This window comes from Hirundo rustica, chromosome 3, assembly GCF_015227805.2.
Source record: "Hirundo rustica isolate bHirRus1 chromosome 3, bHirRus1.pri.v3, whole genome shotgun sequence".
In the NCBI taxonomy this organism is placed as follows: Eukaryota; Metazoa; Chordata; class Aves; order Passeriformes; family Hirundinidae; genus Hirundo; species Hirundo rustica.
Window position 1 is genome coordinate 73,792,940 of NC_053452.1, and position 20,903 is coordinate 73,813,842.

Below are 20,903 nucleotides of genomic sequence, written 5' to 3' on the forward strand. Positions count from 1 at the left end.
CCAGCTCCGTCTGTTGTATCTCATATGACCTACTCCTAGAACATTTACGCAACATATATGAATACTATACATTATGGTCCTAGGCACAATAACATCAACCTGAAGTTTAAATAATGTCTTTACTTTGGTTATATCTGTTTAGTAAATTCCTACTAGAAGCCCCTTCTCTAAGGTAGAAACGGCCCACAACAGCTGCAGGATGTTAAGTGTTTTGGTAATTCTTGTTGATATAAAGCTCAGTCTCACCATGCCTCCTTCAATATGCTCATAATCCTGAGGCAACTATTAATACCACTTCTTTCATCAAATATGTTAGCTACACATTCTTACACTTCAGAAATAATAGATTAACTGCTCAGGCAGTTGAAATTCTCAGATTAGTTTCAATGCATGTCTTGACCTGCATAAAAATAAATAATTTGCACCTTTTTTTTTTTTTTTTTTTTTTTTTTTTTTTTTTTGCATTAAGTTCAACTAATGAAGACAAATGTATTAATTTGTTTTAGTTATAGGAGAACTGAAGCTCAGCACTTTTATGCATGTATAAGTGATGAATATTACAGTTCAGATTGTATGAAGGATTACAGACTAAGTGCAGGCAAGCATAAGAAAAAAGCATTCTGTCTTGGTACATGATTTCTTATTTATTTCTACTGAGACAGATTTGTTTATATGTCTCATCTCCAAGGACCAGCAAAAAATTCTCATATTATGTCATATATATGGTCTGAAAATAATAAGTAACTTCAAAAGAACTAGGGTGTCTTAAAAATAAAAGTAAATTATTGTCTAGAATTATTATTATTATTATTATTATTATTATTATTATTATTACTACTACTTTAGATCTTGAAAACTATAGGCAGTGTGAAGAAGTTTGCATGTTGAGTATTCATAATCAAAGTAGTTTTGGGGGTTTTTTTAATTAACTAAGGGTATATAACATATATATATGTATATATACCTAAGAAATTATGCATAGTTTTTAAGTAGAGTTCTGGATTGTGAGATGGTCCGTTTTGTCCAGGAGCAGTACTTTACAACAGCTAATAAAAGTGGCTCAGATATCCTGTGTCCCACACAGTATCAACCAGAAATAGCTACAGATTCTGAAATCACAAAAATGATTAAATTCACAGCCAATGTTGATTGGGTTTCTTATTTTACAGGGGAAATCTGGGAATACATTTGCAACAATGAAAATCTTAAACTTCCAAAGTGTTCACTGTTTTCATATATGTAGAATTTTGTTTCAGTTACATCAACCAAGCGCATCATTAACAACTCCAGGGACTAAATTTATATATAATTTACCTGTTATTTCTTTGAGCTTTGAAACTGCTTTTTGAAAGGTTTCTGTATCATTCATATCTGTGGCTTTGCTGGTTTAACTTAAATATATTTAATCGCAGATTGTGAAAATACTAGACCTTCTGTTTACCCACCAGTGTCAGACACAACAAAGTTACAGGAAGAGTAGAAGCATATCCCACTGTCTCTGTGGTGCCTAGGATTTTTTTTTTTTCCTTTTATTTCTTCAAACAAGGCAATGTATAATTATGATTTTAGAAAATTGTTTAATGTGTAAGAGAAACAACAAAAATATTTAAGAAAAAAAAACCCTGCCTGTGTCTCCTGGAAAAAAAAAGTCTACGTTTTTGTGTTCTGCATTGATCACTGACTGCTAAATGTATATATGAGTTGAAAAAAATGTGCCAGTAATGCTCAGTGTCAGTCACTGTGCTCACTAGCATTGTTTTCTAGTCTTGTCTGGGATTTAAGGAAAGTTTTCAAAATGACTCTTCAAAATATGTCACCTTTTAAGTTTAGGGGAGGTGTGAAAACAGAATTATGTCAGGATATGGAAAGCAGCCTTAGCTACAATAAGGGCTTAACTTCAGAGTAAGGAATGTTTATAAAGTCTGAACAAAAGTTACTTTTGAAAAAGTCCATGGGAGCCCCCCTTTTTTTTATATATATTTTTAGTATTAGCCAGTATTATACGTTCTTGTGGCTCTCTTGCTACCCTAGCCTGGACCTCCAAGAGAAAATAAAGAGAAGATTAAAAAAAAAAGAAAAAACAATCTGAAGGGGATGATGCTCAAGTTCTGCAAACTTTGAGGCAGAGTGAATGGAAGACATTGGGAAAATAACAGTTTCAAGCATATGCAAAAGTCATGTAGACAGCTCCCCTCTGTAGTGCATCTACTCACATCTGTTAAATTACAACAGTTTTGTTTCTCCTACTGAGAGATACATTAGACCTTTTTGAAACTACTAGAAAGCAGGGAAGTTTCTCAGGATTGTCGTCAGACTTGGTGTAACATCTGCCTGTGCAGAAATCCCATTTTCTCTTCCACATTCCTGTTTGCCTACTATAACTCTTTTCTTCATATCACAAATACTTCTGGCCTCATTTGCAGCTATGTAGAAAAATATGAAGCAAAATAATTTCATGAAAAAAAAGATTAATATTATTCTGCTGGTTTAGTTCACTAAACCAGCTCAAATAGCTGTCAGTTTTTGCAAAGTGCAGCAGCCCTGTGGCAGTTTGACAAGACATTGAAACTTCAGCCTTACTTTTGTATTCACATATGTTAGAGATAGAACTGTTACGCCTGGGGGGCTTTGATTGGTTTTTTGTTGTTGTTTTTTGGTTGGTTGGTTGGTTTTTTGTTGGGTTGTGTTTGGTTGGTTGGTTGGTTTTTGTTTTTTGGGGGTTTTTGTTAGTTTGTCTATTTTTTTCTGACTTTATTAATTATCTGGTTCACAAAATCAGATCATTAAATTCTTATCTCAGTTGTTTCTCATAAGAGTAAGTTCCTAGAGGAACAGGCTGAAAATATGCAGGAATATTTGTGCAACTGTGAAGGAATAGAGAAAAGTGCCATAGAACAAAAGCATCAAGCATGTAAAAGTCCCTTGTCAAACATTTCTCTAGGGAAAAATGCATTTTCCCTCAAATCTGTCTTTAGATTTCCCAAAAAGCAGTTGGGAAAGCAACAAAGAACTTCATCTTCTTACCAAGAAGAAAACACTTTGTCAGAATTGAATGCTGTAAGAATTGAAGTAATGTAGTTGGTCTGATTACCTACACTAAAACACATTGGGAGTACTGGAGTAAGTTGAAGGCACTCAGTAATTAAAATATAACACTCAATCTGATTCCTTTTCATGTATCAAGTAATCTTCTCTAAGTGTAAAAGCAAACAGAAAGAAAAAGAAGGCAAAAAAAAAAATAAAAAAAGACCCGGGAAAAAAGGAAAAGCAAACTGGAAAGAAACCAACAGAAACATGAAATGTATAAAAAATGTCATGGAAGGACTAGAATAGAACAAAACAGAACAGAATAGAGTATTTCAGTTTAAAGGGACCTATAACAATCATTTTGTCCAACTGCCTGACCAGTCCATGGCTGACCAAATAAAAGCACATTGATAAGGTCTTTGTCCAAATGTCTCTTAAACATTGATAGTCTTGGGCTATCAAACACCTCTCTGAGAGTACATTCCAGTGTTTGACCACCCTCTGGGTAAAGAAATGCTTCCCAATGTCCGGCCTAAAACTCTCTTTGAGCCATTCCCACACATCCTATTCAGATGTGCTGTTGCAAATAGCAAAGCTCTGGCTTTTTAAAAGCCAGACAATACATCCTACACATCTATAGGATGATGAAGTGCTATTCATATATTTACAAGGCATTTACTCTTATTTTATCTACTTTTTATTTTGCAGGCAAGCTCCAAAAGTGAACTAACTTTTAGACATTTACCAAAAATAAGGCTGCAGAATCTGTCTGGAATGATAAATGCAGCAAGGAAGGAGGCTGACTAAACTCTAAGGGGAGAGTTAAGACTATTCTGTTCACTTGCTGCTGCATTTTTAGGAACGGAATAATTTGTTTGTATTTTTAATAAATTAAGCTATAATATTTGAAATTGGAAGCATCTATTAAAAGACCTGTCTTGAGTAATTTATATGCCTCATTGTACCTGGTTTAAAATTTTCTATATTTGGAACCATGTCTTTAAAAAAGGCAGGTAGTGAAATATCTTGTAAAATACCTGCATTAGAATATGGCCAGTTCAGCTAAAAATAATCAGGGTTATAACATAAAAACTTTTTCTGTGAATACTTCTTATAGGTCACTCCCTAGAGTGAAAACAGGTTATATAAATCAGCTGAAACTGTACGTAGTTACAGGATGCAACATGAGAATTAACTGCTATACATTTACTGATTAAACTATTTATTTGTTTAAATTCTCTTTGAATCCAGCAGCCTATCACTGAGGTAAGAAGAATTCTATTGTATTTAATTTATTAATGTCTTAGATAAATATAAATGATTAATGAAGTAATATTCCTAGAGAAGATATCAAGTAGCAGATCATAAATTATTGTCTGAAATTCTTTTTTTTCTGCAGTGGAATCTTTAATTCAAGTGAGTGGAGTGTGAAATACTCTTTCTAGAGTCTATGACTGATGAAATTATATGAATTTTGCCATCTTCAAAATGCATATAGTCCAAACAACATTTTAATTACATGCAACAAAGCTGACTGAATTTCAGAAAAATTACAAAAGAAAGGAATATAACCCCACTCTTGGATCTAATTTTACAAAAATAAAAATTTAAAATGTTAAGATTGGCTACATTATGCAATGAAATAATGAAATAAAGAAATTTTACATGTAAGTGATGTGCATCTTACGTTAGCTGGCAGAAGAGATTTTTTGGAATTTATATGTGAGTGGGGACAATTTTGAGAATCTTCACAGTGTACGGTGAAAAATACAGGGTTTTTTTGTGTGAGAGGTAAAAATGTCTATAAAAAAAGACTTTTATTTGATATTTCATTTGAATTTACGGAAAAGAGAACTTTACTTTAAATGGCAACTCTTAATCAATAGAACATGAGAACCTTGAAGTTTCATTTCATGCTTTGAACTTAAATGAGTGTGCTGATATCTGGGGCCTGCAGCCAATGAATCTCTGCTGGAAGGCTGTTGATTTTACTCATATTTTTCCTTTTGACATGTGAGGTATCATTTGCTTGCATCACAGTAGTTGATCACTTTCTATTGTGAATTTATAAATATATCCTACGCAGATCTATTTAATGTATTTATATGAATTAATTTTCATACCTGTATCTGTGTTACTATGGCAAGTTATTGTAACTTTGAATAATAGGTATTTATGTAAGACTTATCTTGGCAATTAAATGATGGAAACATTGACCCCAAAACACGTATTTTAACATCATTCATATCCTGAGAGATGTATTTTGTGCCCATGCACAGTGAAGATTCTCTAAATAGTCAGAGGAGTGCACTTTTTTTTTTTTTTTCTTTTTTTTTCTTTTTAATATTTGAGTTAACAATTAGCTTTCAAAATCTGAATATTAAACCCTTTCCAGTGTTTTTCAGGGCATCCTGGTAGTCCATGAATATAGAAGTGCCAGGGTTACAAAGAGTGATATGCTCTAGAAGAGTAATAGTTTGATCTGCTTGATCACAGCTAGTGAAAAATTAGTCCAAAAACCTTGTAAAATTGAAGAGAGTCATGTAACAGAGTTAAAGATTTTTCTCATTATATTTTGCAACTAAGGCAATATTGATGTTAATAGCAGAACCTGATTGTATTACCTGCACAGGGATAAAATATAAAGCAATGGATATTTTACCTTTCTCTCTCTCTCTCTCTCGTGTTTGGTGGTTTTTTTTTGGTGTTTTTTTTTTTTTTTTTCCCTCTTCCTCAGCATTATCAGGTGTTTTAGGAACATCACTGCAACAGCACTAAAGCCCCCCCTTAATCTAATTCTGCAATTTTCTGCAGTGCAGCAACAGAGAAATGTTTCCAAAATGACTAGCTCTAATTTCTTCTATGCACCATATCTATATGCTACTTTCAATTTTGTATTTCTTAAGAACTAGAAGAAATATATGCAATTTTTAAGACTGCTTCACATACCATTTGTCATTTTCAAAATGTCAAAGGCATCACTTTGCACATATCTCCACACATACAGAGTTTGTCTGGCATATACCAATAGGATACTCCTCATCTGCCACATAAAGGCAGATGATCTGAAAGGTGCATGCTCAGTAGATCTATTCATATGGAACCGGTTCCAAATATTCACTTGTCAGCCATCTATGTGCTCCAGGTTCAACACAGAAGCAAATGGCAATTTGATAGAAAATCTGCCCAAGCCAGATGGGAAGTAGCCTGCTGTCAAACATGCTGAAGAGAGACAGGAATTTAGAAAAGAAATAAGAATCTGACACAATATCCCAGAGAGATGAAGTATGATTTTTCCAAAAGATGGTTTAAACTGTGTTCCTTCCAACTGGAAAGTATAAAATTGAAAGGAAAAAGAAGAAAGCAAAAGAAAAAAGAAAAAAAGAGGAAAAAAAAGAGTTGAATATAGCTTCACAAAGCATTAAGGTATTAACATAAAGTGTATAAAAATCTATACAGTTTATGTTATAAAAGTTTATACACTTATACATTTCTAACATTCCTTTGGGGTTGTTCTCCGAAAGTAACCATATTCTTTCTACTGCAGTCAACATAAGGCCTGTAACAACTGTATCTTAAAAATTTAACCTTATGTGCAAAGAATTCTGCAATTTCAAGCCACTATTCCAGGAGATGAACTGGATTTTTAGTAAATTTTGCAGATGACATCTGTATATTCCCAACACCATGCCTGTTACACCATATGAAATTTAAAAAGAGTGGGTGATAGATTCTGAACAGGGCAATCCTGGTTATGGGTAAAGACTAGGAAAAAAGGGGCTGGAGAGCATTGCTGTGGGAGTCCTGGTCCATGGCAAGTTGAACATGTGTTAGCAGTGCCCTGGCAGCCAGGAGAACCAATCCAGACCAAGCCAGGCACAGCATCACCAGCTGGGCAAGGGGGAGGACTCTCCCACTCTGCTCTGCACTGGGGCGGCCTTACCTCGACTTCTGGGGCCAGTTTTTGGCGCTGCAATATAAGACATTAAACCATTAGAGAGCATCCTAGTGAGATGATGGTGAAGGGTCTGGAGAAGAAGCTTTATGAGGAGCATCTGAGGTCACTTGGTCTGTTCAGCCTGGGGGAGACTGAGGGGAGACCCCATTACAATTACAACTTCCTCAAGAGGGGAAGAGACAGGGCAGGTACTGATCTCCTCACTGTAGTAACCAGTCACAAAACTAGAAGCAGCATGAAGATGAGTCAGGGGACGTTTAGGTTTGAAATCAAGAAATGGTTCTTTACCCAGAGGGCGGCTGGGCACCAGAACAGGCTCCCCAAGGAGGTGGTCACAGCTTCAAGCCTGAGTTCAAGTGTTTGTACAATGCTCTCAGGCACATGGTGTGATTTTTAGAGTATCCTATTCACGGTTGTGAGTTGGACTCAGTTATCCTGATGGGACCCTTCCAATACAGCATATTCTGTGATTCTATAATTCTATAAATGCAAGTAGTTTTGTATTGTTCTTGGAGTCAAGTTGCTTCTCAAATAGGCAAAAGCAGTAACATATACTTTGTAAATGAAGCTATTGCACTGCAGTTTTCCTAGCACTTGACAAGTAACTCATAGGATTATTAACTCTAAAAGATATTACTCAGCTGCACGTCTATACACTTCTTTCGTAGTCATTAAATAACAATGTAATCTATTTCTATAGATATAACCATGTCATAAGTTCTTTTAAAGTCTCCAGAATTATTTTTACTTAGAAATGAGATTAGCTATAATGCATGAGAATATTTTGCATTATCCACTGCTCTGTAATACCTTTTAGCTTCAATAAAGCAAAATATTTAACAAAACTATTCTGACAGACACCACAGAAATTATTCTTCATAAGGATTCCTTTCAAATGTATGTGCAAGCTATGCATCATTCTAGCAGGGGCTGTACAATCCCTTTCCTCTGAGACTGCACCTAATACACAGGATATAAACCCATTATAATTGTCAGGTCTCTCAACAGCATTTTATAGATACTGCTGAAATATTGGATTAATCTCTTATTCTAAGTTTTCTGGGAAAGCCTCTGGTGCTGTTTTGTTCTGCCTTTATTTATTTTGTGAAAAATTTTACTTTGCATCCTATTTTACATTCTGTTTTATTTCCCCTTATGAAGCTGTCATCTTTTCTCAGATCTTTCTTCAACTTTTCTTGTTAAGTTTAACACTGTTTCAACTCTTATTCTACCTCCTTTGGTGACCGCTGATTCCTGAAGGTATGTCCTCTATTTGTTTCATCTTGATTCAAGACAACAGTCAGCTCACATATCCCCTTGTACAACACTAGTATTTTGCTTGACACAGATAATTTGTTGTTACTTGGAATCTTGCAGATGAATAAGAGCTGAATAATGTCTCTGATATGACGCAAAGTTAGTGAAGGAACAGTGCCTACTCTCTCCATATAAAGTAGGGAACAAAGACCAGCAGTTTGCTCAACTTCCTTGCCTCTTTACATTCAACTTCCCTTAAACTTAAATTCCAGAATTCCATTCCTGGATTTACCATTGTCTTAAGCTGCTTTCTCTGGTGTTAATGATGCCTCTCAAACTTACAAATAAACAGAACAATTTATAGAATGTTTTGTTCTTTCTGGTTCCTATCAGTTTGGCATTTCAGTTCTCACTTAAATTTCTGGGGCATGCCTCAGATGCTTCACAAATTTGGATGCAGATTATTCAAAGATTATAAACTATCTCTAAGATTTTATTTTCTCCATACTAAATCTAAATGGAAGGGTTTATCCTCAAAATAACAAAAAGGTTTATAAATAAGAAAATATAAGATGCCAAAAAGACCAGCAGGACTGAAGTTCAGTCCATTCTGTGACTTGCACGTCTGTAGAATATATTCAGCAATACAAGAGCCATAATAGAATAGGGTAGAAAAATTGATATTAATCAAAACTAGATTCCTAATGACTAACTGTTTAAGACAGAATGAACAGAATCATAATTTCTTCAGCAGGTGTCCATTATTTAGCAAATTACTGAAATAATGAAAATTTCAAAGATGTAATTGAAGTAGTAGTAAATACATCCAATATATAGGGAAATCTTTATTTGATTAAACTAAGTACCTCTTTAACCAAAATATTCCAGTAAAATTTATTTCTTAAAATTCCTTTCCATGTGCTTGATTTATAGTAGTGGACACAACTTTCCCAGTACAATGATTTAACATATGTTATTAATACGGATAAAAACAGTACCAAACACAAGACTTACCTGAGAAAAAAATAAAAACATATCCATATCAATCACAAAATGATAAATTATTGCTCAAAATGAAGTTTAAATAAATATTTTCCTCAGAAATAAGTCAGCAGAACAACATTACATTATTAAGTAGAATCATTGTGTGGTATTCACAGTATTTGTTTCATACCATTTTTATTCCCATCTATTCTGAAATCTAAAGCCATACCTTCATCTTGTGTCCTTGAAAAAATCACTGCACTCAGTGGGTAATCAGTTCTTGTTGAATCCCATTCTGTGGGTTCTAGGAGCCAAGCTACATCCGAGCTAACACCTGTAGTTTGCTTTTAATCTTGCAACTAAAATTTTGTACTTTGTAAAAAGCTGCTGACCAGGAAAATACATAAAGGATTGGAATTGCCAAACTGATATGCAAACCCATGTTCCAGAAGGCTAAATCAATATTTGTTTTGTCTGTGGCTTGGAATGGAATCTGTCTTCCTCTTTTAGCAATCTCAGCGATTAGCCCTTTCACTCTAAAAGAATCAGCCCCATTTGGTAATGTAAGCCTTGCACTACTAGGACTTAATTCTCTAAACAGAGAGATCAACATCTTTAAAACTTTTTTTTTTTTTTTAAATAAAATAAATTACTGTGAAAAGTCCTTTGTTGTTGTTGTTGAACATATAGAAGTCACCATGTAAAACAAATTTATCTTATGAAAATATCCAACTATTTATAAAGTAAGAACTGTTTTCTGTTTGGAAAATACAATAAAATCCATAAACTTTGACAAAATATATATCGTGCCTGGTTGGGAAAAAGAAAATAAAGGTAAACGCTAGCAATGTAGAGAAAGGAACAGAGTATGGGATATTTCCTATGCTGTTGCAGCAACTAAGATTAATGAACAGGGAACAAGTGGTTGACGTATCACCTACCCATGGGAGTTCCAACGCCATAACCTTTGGAGTCTATCAGGCCTCCAATCTGTGTTAGGTTACAGTTCCTCTGTGTGACAAACTCAATGGTTGTCGACTCCATTAGAAATGCGTAATCAGAGGTAAGCACCCGTTGGATACCTTCTTCATTACTTTTGACAAGTACTGACTGCCTCCTGCTGCTCATGAAAGCCCACATCTTGTCATAAGTGGAGATTTTGGATTTCTGAAAGACAAATATTAAATGTAATATGAATAAGAATAATATGCTTATACGAGTGAAAGCAAACTCAACTTGCACATTGCTCCCCTCGCAGATTTTACTACATCAGGTTTTACCAAGACAATTTTCTAAGAATGTCTGTGCCTTTTATTTCATCTGCACTTCTCATCTTCTCCATGTAAAAATACATAACTGGACAGATTGTCAAATATGAAATATCTGTTGTTGATCTGTTTTTATTGTTTATATGTTTTTATGCAGGAGGAAGGCCTACTAGCACTTAAGTGGAAAACTATTAAGTATTTCACTTTAACAAAGATAATCAACTATGTTGTTGAGTTTTGTAGAAAAATCTGTGGATTCTGGCACAAGTGAAATTTTGCTCTTATTTCAATCACTTAGCTGAACAGTTCTGAAGACCTAATGCATAGCGTGGGAATCTGAAGTAATCAAAGCACTTACAGATGGCAGTGTATGGAGAAAACTGTTGTGAAGGAGAGGGCAGATAACATTTTATCTACTGTACATGACAAAAATACTTGGAGAATTATTTTAGTTGAGAGATCCCTTGCTGGTCATAATAAGGATAGCTTATTATTATTCTGCTGTACAGAAGTGGACTACCAGAAGTCTAAAAATTAATATGTGTTCTTTGATTTAATATTTCTAGTATACAAAAGCTGTTGTGGTAGGAAGGGAATCAGTAATTTGGGACAAAGGAGTCAGCAGTTTAGAAGAAATTGATGCTATGTATCTACAGAGGAGTTGCTTTCTTTTTTTCACCTGAGTTGGTTTAAAAAGAAGGTAATTGTTTCCTCTCATTTTTGTAAAGCACAGTGCTTAAGAGATCATAATGACTGGATAAACTGAAGTTATTAGAAATACTGAACATTTTATACCACATTTGTCCCATCTGTTTAATAACACTAAAAACTCAGATGTAAGATGTATCAGAAAATGTTCTGTAATGTTAAATTTTGCCAAGTAAATAAAATGTAAAAATACCATGTCAAGTCTAGTATTATCAGACACCTTTTTAAGGTGTCTTTCCTCTTTTAATGCCAGCCTTAAACATATTTCTGCCATCAGCTCTGGGAGAAATACTTAACAAAGAGTGACACTACAAACATTTTTGATGTCCATATGGTTGACAGCCAGAAATTCTGACCCAAAAGAGAATTAACAGTGTATGTGTAATGAAACTAACATTTATTTAGAAGAAAGAGTTTACTTTGTCTTCCTGCTGAGATACCATCCAAGAGTTCTTTCACTATGTCTCAGGACTCAGCAAATCAAGCATTTGAGCTAAATTTAATGACAATCCTAAAAAAACTGAAGACTTTTAGGGCTCTGCATTATGCACATTGTTATTTTACTGAACATAATCTGGACCTGATTGCAAAAGATTTTAGTAACAATGAAAGAGGAAAACATTTTCTTCAGAATATTCTGTGAACACATAGAATAGAGATGACCAAATAGGGTCTTTCTTCATAGTGGTGGTGGTTTTTTGGGGTTTTGTTTGTTTGTTTGTTTGTTTGTTTGTAATCAAATAACTCTTGCAAGCATTGCAAGCATTTAATATTACACTGTAATATAATATACTTCAAGCAATGCATATCAGCTCTGTAGGAATGTAAATTAATGTGTTACACAGACAGGCGGAAATAAATGTTTTTCAATATTTTTAAAATTTTTACCAAAACCCCTTATTTAATTATTTTATCATACAATCTTTACTCTAGTAAATTTTTAGCTACTATAAGTAATCTGAGCAATATTAAACTTTGGCAGATAAAATAATTTTAGTAAATGGTTAGATGCACATTTTTGAAACAAGGTAGGGGTGTGGGGGGAAGGAAAAAACAAATGAGATACAACAAAAAAAAATAAAGAAGGAACTGTAATACATGTGTATTTTTATATTTTTTTGAGAAAAAATAAACTCCAGGTTGAAAAAATATTAGCAAGGGGAATGGTTGCTTTCTACTTAACCATTAGAATATGTGAAAACAAAACCCCAATATTCTTTAAAGGACAGAGTGTTTATATTATTATGACTGATTTAATAAGCTAGGATGAAGCCACTGATACTATTGAAAAGAAAAAAGGTCATCAACAAAATCAGAAACAGCTCTTGCACAGGACAGCTCATTTACTGGAATAATTAAAATGAAAAGAAAGCATTTAAACAGTCTACACATAATTAATGGAGAAGAGAAAAGAACACAAAACCTAGAGTACCAGTGCACATGGCTCACCACTGTAAAGCTGACAAAGGTGACAGAAAGTGCACAAAAAGCGAATGCTTTCGCACGAATTTCTTCTACCCCTAAAAGCTGAAATTATGCCAGGGAATAATGCCATTCTACTTTTGAACCCTGTGTTTGTCTGGGGTTTTTTGGATGTTCAAGAGATTTTTTTTTTTCAATCTTAAATTAAAAAAAATCTTTCTTCATATGATTTAGGAAAACATAACCACTAATAGTTGTCCTGTGTTAGCCAAAATACTCAGCAAACTCATTGATGAAAATCAAGAAGTCAGAACAATGAAAAGCATCAGAAGCCCATTTGACATTGAGTTGAAGATAATGACACTCCAACATGCTTCCTGTGGTTATGACTGTATCATTTATATTGCTAGAATAAGAAGCTGCAGTTTACATCGTGTTTCCACCTTCTTTCACTGTGTGCAGATCAATCTGGTTAATCACCCTATACACTCCATCAATAAAATGTATTATTTTATCTGGGTTAGTTCACCATATTGTTTCATCTATCTGGCGATCACTGTCAGGAAATTCAACCTAACTTGAAATAAACTGGAAATGATCTTTGTGGTGACATGATTTAACATGCTTATGTTCTCTCAGGAATTCTAAAGACAATGTAGAGTAGTAAGAAATCTGCCTATGCCTTGAATATCACTGGAAGAAAAAAAGGAACTAACTAATAGGAAAGCTGGAAATGAAAAGATTAAGCAAATCTAGAAACTCATCTCAACATCGAACTTGATGCATAAAATGATAGCTCTCACAATGACATTCAGAGGATACTGTCAGTGTCCTACACAGTGTTCATGAATTAAACATTATTGGAAGATAACTGTGCTTGTCAGGGACCACAAATGGAACCATGGCAAAGGCTCTAAGTTAGTCATAGTCTAATGATATGTATAAATATGAGACTGGAAACAGAATGAGTCATTGTCAGTAATGTGTTACTTACTGCTCCATCCTGGAGCATAGCTTGGAAATAAATATCTGAGCAGCGGGACTCTGGACCACGATGCTAGAAAAATATCAGAATGTTGAAAATATAACAGAATAAACAAGGATCAAAGTACATGGAAGCAGATCACATGATGCAAGTCAAGAGTGGATAAATGCACAGTAAAATGTGCCAGGCTAATTCTGACATTTCTACTAAGGAAAAATTACAGGTCCATTAATGGGGATTTTTATTTTAATGATAGCTTACAACTTCTTTCCTGGATTCTAAAAGCATTTTGGTGCCACAGAAAATGTTTCAGCTTTGCTTTCACCCATGCAATATTTAAACACAAAAAAGTCTGTAGTAACTAAGGAAAGGTTGAAGGTAATTAAGATTAAATTTTAGGGGGGGGGGGGGGGGGGGGGGGGGGGAAAAAGTCAGCAATCCAGTTCTGATATATTATATGAAAGCACTCTCCACCTCATGAGAATTAAATCATCACAGCCATTATGTGAGGAAAAAACCCCACAGACTGCCAATCCTAGTACAGTGTTTTCTATTTATGACACTGAGTATAACAGCTTTGTGACTATTGTTTTCCTGAGCATTGCGTGCTTATTGGACACAAGTCACTTTTCCTAAAGTTGATTCATTAATTACTTTAAAGCCAAAGCAACAATGCCCATTCATTCTGACCATAGGAAATGGACAAACTACAAAATGTCACTTCTGAATGACTTAACCAAGCTCATCACTTATGCATTTGCACTGACAAAAAGAATGACATATGAAAAGAGATTTCAAAAAATGAATCTGTATGAACCTTATCAAGATGTCCAACATGGTCTCTCAAAATATCTTTGATGACAACCTGGAAGGATAAGGACTGGACAGATGGAGCAGCTACAAGTGGAGAAATGGCAAAGAAAGTGGCAGTTAACGTCTCAAGCCAGATTAGCATCTTGTCAAGCTTTAACTACTTCCAGGGTCAGTCATAGACCTGATACTACTCAGTATCTCTACAAGAAGTTGGGAAAATGGTACTGAAACCAGCCTCATCAAGTTTGTGGATGACACGAAGCAGAGATGAGAGGTAGAAATACTGAAAGAAAGAGCTATTGTGCAGAAAAGGTTTGGAAATTAGTACAACAGGAAATGCATGAGATTTAAGAAAGATGAATTCAAAGTCTGTGCTGGGGAAAAGTAATCCCAAGCATCCATACCGGCAGGGAATTGGCTAGTGGGAATGAATCTTGGCTGAAAAGGACTTATGGTCCCAAGAAGACAGCTAGCAGAATATAAGTCAGCAGCCTATCTCTGTAGCAGGAAAGCAGACTGCAGACAATATCAGCAGACTATAGCCAAGCCCAGAACAAGAGAAGTGATTAATCCACAATACTTGGCACTTGTCAAGCCACACCAAGAATGCTGTGCCCAGGTTTCATTGTCTGAGTTCAAAGACATGTTAAAATTATACCATGCCCCCACCAAAGTGATCCAAAAATTGAAGATCTTAACCTACAAAGATTTATATAAAATGGCGTTCTTCCTAGAATGCAAGGCTGACAGAGAATATAATTGCCTTCTTCCATTACCTAAAGAGAATGTTAGAGAGAAGATGAAGGTACTGTCTTCATTAGGATACGTGGTGACAGCGTAAGACGCAATAACCAGCACTGCTAATGGGATATTCTCTGAGTATATAAGAAAAACATCTTCACTATGAAAAAAGCTAAGTATTGGAACATGTAGCTCAGAGAAGTTGTAGAATCAGCTCACTGGAAATATTTGAGGCAGCTTAATGTAACTCTGAATAAATTAATCTAGTACCATGCACCCCGAATAAATTAATCTCATACCAGGGTTCCAACTAGAAAAGCGGATCTCCTCTAACAAGAGTAAAGGACCTCTAGAGATCCCTTCCAACTTTGAGTTTTCATTGACTTCTCTGATTCTTTATCAGTATGAAGTTATGTACAGTAATTAATGAATTTCTAGAGACTCTTCAAATTTTTACCTTGAGCAATTTCAAGAAAACAAAATATATAATTTCCTGTTTTGGAAAAAAAAAAACAAAAAAAACCCAAAGATCAACAACCAAGCAAGTGAAAACAAAAGAAGCAAACCAAACAAACCCCAAAAGCATTGTGAATTTATGCGATTCATACATCAAGACAGAGGCAAGCGCATCATTATCCAGAGGAATGTGTTTTCCTGTCTTTTATTCCCCATTCCTCTGAAACTCAAGTAGAGTCATCCCAATTGTTTCATACATGACCCTTTGGAAATCCTGAACACAAGTATAGGAATCCAAACTTAGCTGTTCATATAGTTATTTTATTTATTCCTTATTCTTTTTTGTAAGTTTGACATTTCATTTTCACATAGGACCTAAATCTACATAGCTGTTGAATAAATGAGAAAATACATTTCTGGTGTTTTTAATAATGCCAAAAGCACTAATGTATCTCATGATTTTTCTAAACATAAGAAGGCTAGATGTCAAATTTAGGTGAAACAATTATGTAGTCAATCCTCTTATTGTTCGTAGATGTTTTGAAACATGTGGGATAAGTCTCCAGTAATTTAGGCCACAGAGGATTAGTATAAATAGAGAGATCAACAAAGTTAATTAATGGAATACATTTCAAATCATAGTGTGACAAGCTTAAAACTGAAAGAACAAACAGCCTAAGGTAAAGAAAGTTTTAGGAATCTTGTAACTCTCATGAAGTATTATAAATACAGCAAAACTCAAGGATAAGACTATCTGGAAGAATTTGAACAGTAGAATAAATGAAAACAAATTGTACAGAAACATAAATACACTGTTCACCGGCCTGTAGTCTCACCAAATGGAAATTTGTAAAGGCTGATTGCTAATGTTCAAATACCTGTTAATGACGGAGGATATGTTTTCTCTTTTGTGTACTTAATATATTTTATTGTTTCTGTAATGTGTATCTGTCTACATTGATCCACCTCTCCCAGTTCTTCATATGAAACAGAATTCTTTGGAACCGGTACTGTTTTCTCCAAACAACTCAATGTGTCTGAAGTGGACAACAATACTGGAACTTCTGAACTGAACAGTAATATAAGGATATAAGTAATATAAGGAAATAATGATAAATACAGGAATCAGAATAAAAGATTAAAATTATTATTAATTTTTGAGTTTTACACACAATTTTTAGCTTTCATGAATCCCTACACTTCTTATTGAAGATACTTTGTTTTAAATAGTACATTTAAATTTGTTATAATGACCATAACAATTTCTAGTTTCTCATAAGTCTTAACTAATTCTACACTCCAAAAGTAAGATGTTTTTGAGGCAGCTAAAGCATTATAATTACTGATTTTGACATAGATGAGCATGTTATGTGTAAAACACAATTTGGTCTTAATTTCATATCTGCACCTGATGCCTGCACAGGATAATATGATGCCATGCACAATCCAGCTTTAAATCAGTTTAGCTGTCCTCTATCACCCAACAGATAAACTTAATTCAAGCGGGCTTCTGAGTATCATCTAATTTTTGAACAGTTTAGCAAGTAGTTATAAATACCAATCTCTTTAATACAATATTTTCCTTATTGCCTCCTACAACTATTAGACTAGCTTCTTCTCTCTCTGTCAACACATAAAAATGAAAAAGACACTTTCTTTTTTCATCCTGATCTCATTCACTATAACCCTCTGACCTCAGATTGTTATTTTTCTACTTTTTTTTTTCTTTTCCCCCTATTTTTTCAGAACCACTGAGGCCTGAAAACCCCTAAGTGAACCAGACAATTTAGATTTTGTTGTGTCAGCATAAAAACAATAAAAGTAATGCACACAGTGTTCTCTCCTCCATAACGGCAGTTTTTATGGTCCACAGAGCACAAATGAAAAGAGGAAAGGTGCTTCTGCCAAGAATAGAGCTACCAGGAATAAAAAATGCAGTGCTCAGAGAAAGACATTTTCACTCTTGCCCTGATTGTGCTGACTTTTGTTTTAAAACCCAAAGATTTTGAACAAATGTTAAATATTTCAAGCAACTTATGGTAAAAAAAAAAAAAAAAATCCTAATGCTATTGAAATAAGTTTTTGCTATCAGCTTTGACCTGGAAATAGGTTAAGACTTCATAGCTCCAAAATCACTATTGGATTTCAGAAGTTTCTTGCCTTTTACACCAAAATGATATATAGTCCTCTACTGAATAATAACTAACATCACAAGAGCTCTTCTTGTAAAATACTGTGGAAGATGACAAGTGTCATATATCACACACTTCTGCAGGTTTCTTCCTTTATAAATAAGAATAAGAATTTAATCAATCTTAAGCTGTTTCTAAAGCACACCCTATATTGTGGATGTTTGTAAAGATAAACCGATTTCTGTTCACTCTGCCTGTTCTGAGATACAAATTGCACATACCGAACTCCACACTTCATTTGTACTGTATGAGAAAACAATCTAATTTTCCAAAAGCACTGGTTGCATAGTTTTATCATTGGAACTAAGCATGAAGGTCACAAATATTACTTTAAATATTACCTCTAATAGGGCAGATTTTTAACAAATGTATTTTGAAGCATCTATACCTGTTTGAGAGATGTTTGTGCAATATACAAAGCACAATTAATATGTGCTAATTCCAAAACACTGTTGCTGCTGAGATATGATATAAGCTTATTTGGCAACATTAGAAGCCGAACTCAGCACTGTTTTGGTCAAAAATCTCTTTGAGTGAGTGGAAGAGACAGAAAGCCCATTGGTTATTATTGGTCTCTTTTTTCCCCAAAAAACATAGTTTAAAACAAATATTGTTTTATTGTCTCCACAAGTTTCAAAAACTTAATGGACTTTCCACTGTCATTTATTTCTTAATGGCACCACTCAAGCAGCAGAAGTAGCATTAACTATTGCTTGTAATGAGCCTTGTTGCACAGACAGAATGTTGGGGTCTTTTTCTCCCAATAAATTCACCTGTCAGTTATGTTGACAGATATTAAAAAAACTCTTTACATCCAAAATGGCCAATAATTTTCAGTATTTCTTCACAAAATAGCTCATGTAAAATATTTGCTGTCTATACATTAGCATAAGCCGCCACTGAGGTATTTTGCAGTGAGATTTGTGTTTAGTATTCTGTACTTTTTCATTACACAAAGTAAATTACCAACCACATTGGACCATATGTGCTAACAGATGAGTCTTTCTCTGTACTTTTCTGACCTTGGTGACTAGAAAATTGGAGTTAATTCAGGCAAACAGGATTGATGCCATATGTGGCTTTTATGAAAGGTGTAGAGGAGTGGTGGGATACTGATCAGAAGAATTTTTTGTTAGGAAATCTGTCAGATCTTGGAATAATTCTGGCAGTTTTATCTTTAAACACCTTTAGTTTCCTAAACAACTTACTTGAGAAGATAAGCAACATAACACTTAAGGAATTGCTTCCCTCTAATAATAGAAAGAATAATAATAATAAAATCTAAAATATCTAAAAAAGAAATCTAAAATATCTAAAATTAAAAGTTACAGTAAAAGATGGAGGAACTTTTCAGCCTTACTAGCTCCTGATGAATACACCATGAAGAATTCATCTACATACGAAAATGAATTTACATGTTTTCCATTAATGATCTCTGCAGAAAACACAGACAATAGCAGTTATAAGGGGTATTTTTAAGTACTATTTAGTAGTGATATATAGATCCCCTACCCAACTTACCAGAAACTGATGGAGAAAATTACATTGTTGACAAAACCATACAACATGTCAAAAGTTAGAGAAAAATACAATGTGTTTATTTGCATCCTGCAATTTGGACATCTGTAATGAGTCCAGGCAGTATAAATGTATTTCAACACAGAAAGGGATATAATATAGCTTTTGAAAACAAAGTTCCACAAAGACGCTGCTTTATTTGTAATTGGGAACAGGCAGAACAAGTGTATGGCAGAACAGGAGGAAAGAATTCACTTTCCAGCATTATTAACTGGTCTGTTTGAATCCTTTTCAGAAGAATTGCTCAAAATTAGCGGCAATAAAGTAACTGAAAATTTCCAATGAATGAAAATGTAAAAATAAATTACCAGCTTGTTTGACCACCCAGTGATTTAAATCAGTCATGTTAATGTTAAATAATACACCAACACTCAGTCATAGATTATTCTAAGATTTCTCTGGCTAATCCTATGCCAATTACTTAATTATTATTCATACAAATGCCTTAATATATAACTGAACTGTGCAGAACAAGTCTTGGGGGGGAAAAAAATTGTAATTTTTAGTAGCACTCTCATGTGTGATCTTCTGAAACTATTGAATCCAAAATTCCCCTATTTCACATATTTATGTAGAAGAAAATCAAAAGCAAAATCAGTGGAAAGTTTACACACTGTATTTCCACTACCCTATACAAACTGAAGAAACTTGCTGCTCAAAATCTGACTGTAAATACATAGTTTGCAGTTTCAGTAGAACCCTGGCTACTATATCATCTTTAAGACAGATTGAACTTTAAACTGCAAAAGCCATTTTAATTTGAACACATCTAACATCAGCTGTAGGAACAGATACTTTTTCCTGTGACAACAGTGAAGTGCTCTCTCATGTTTACACCAGGAAGTGTCTGTCATATGGTATGGCCTCAGCATTGCGGCCTTAACATTATAGATGTTCTGTTCACATTTGCTGCCCTGAATTCTTGGAAAGATCAGGGTGAAAAGCACTGTCACGTCTTATTTTTTTCCCATTTTCAGCATTTTCTCTGTGTACTTTATGAAGCAAACAGGTCCAACTGTAGTCTTATTAAACATCATCTTCAATAACAAAAATCAAAGTTAAAATTATACTAACATTGAGCTATATCAGCCAGAATAAGGAAATAAGTAACTGGGCTGGGATGACCTCCCCTCAGTCTCTTCTTTTTTTTTTTTTTTTTTTTTTTCCCTAAGTGAGCAATAATGTGAAATTTCAGTGATAAACTAATCTTTCAAAAAATTTGAAATTTTTTAGATAATAGTGTATTAGGAACAAAGTAAACAGAATGAAGGAAAAAATAGGGGACAAAAATATTTCATACTGATTTCAGTTGACAGAACAATTAAGACAATAATAAGAATCAAAATTTAAACACGGAAAATTTTATATTTTTAGGAAAAAAACCCCAGCTTTTAATAGATAATTCCTCAGCTACCATAAACATTTTCTCTGTTACTCAGCAAGATCATGTCATGTGAGGTGTATGCAGAGATACCTTAGTGACATTTTAAGCTTCCTAACTAAAAATTTTGACT

At 34.1% G+C, this 20,903-nt stretch overlaps 1 protein-coding gene across 7 annotated transcripts in view; it reads right to left on the reverse strand.

Annotated features, from left to right (window-relative positions):
- Window positions 1-20,903, reverse strand: part of GRIK2 (glutamate ionotropic receptor kainate type subunit 2) — a 362,746-nt gene that overhangs the window by 23,306 nt on the left and 318,537 nt on the right. For all 7 annotated transcript variants that reach the window (XM_040059108.2, XM_040059107.1, XM_040059110.1 and 4 more), the window contains one exon: window positions 10,168-10,393. In XM_040059108.2, the coding sequence (XP_039915042.1) occupies window positions 10,168-10,393 (226 nt within the window). The remainder of the gene's footprint in view (window positions 1-10,167; window positions 10,394-20,903) is intronic.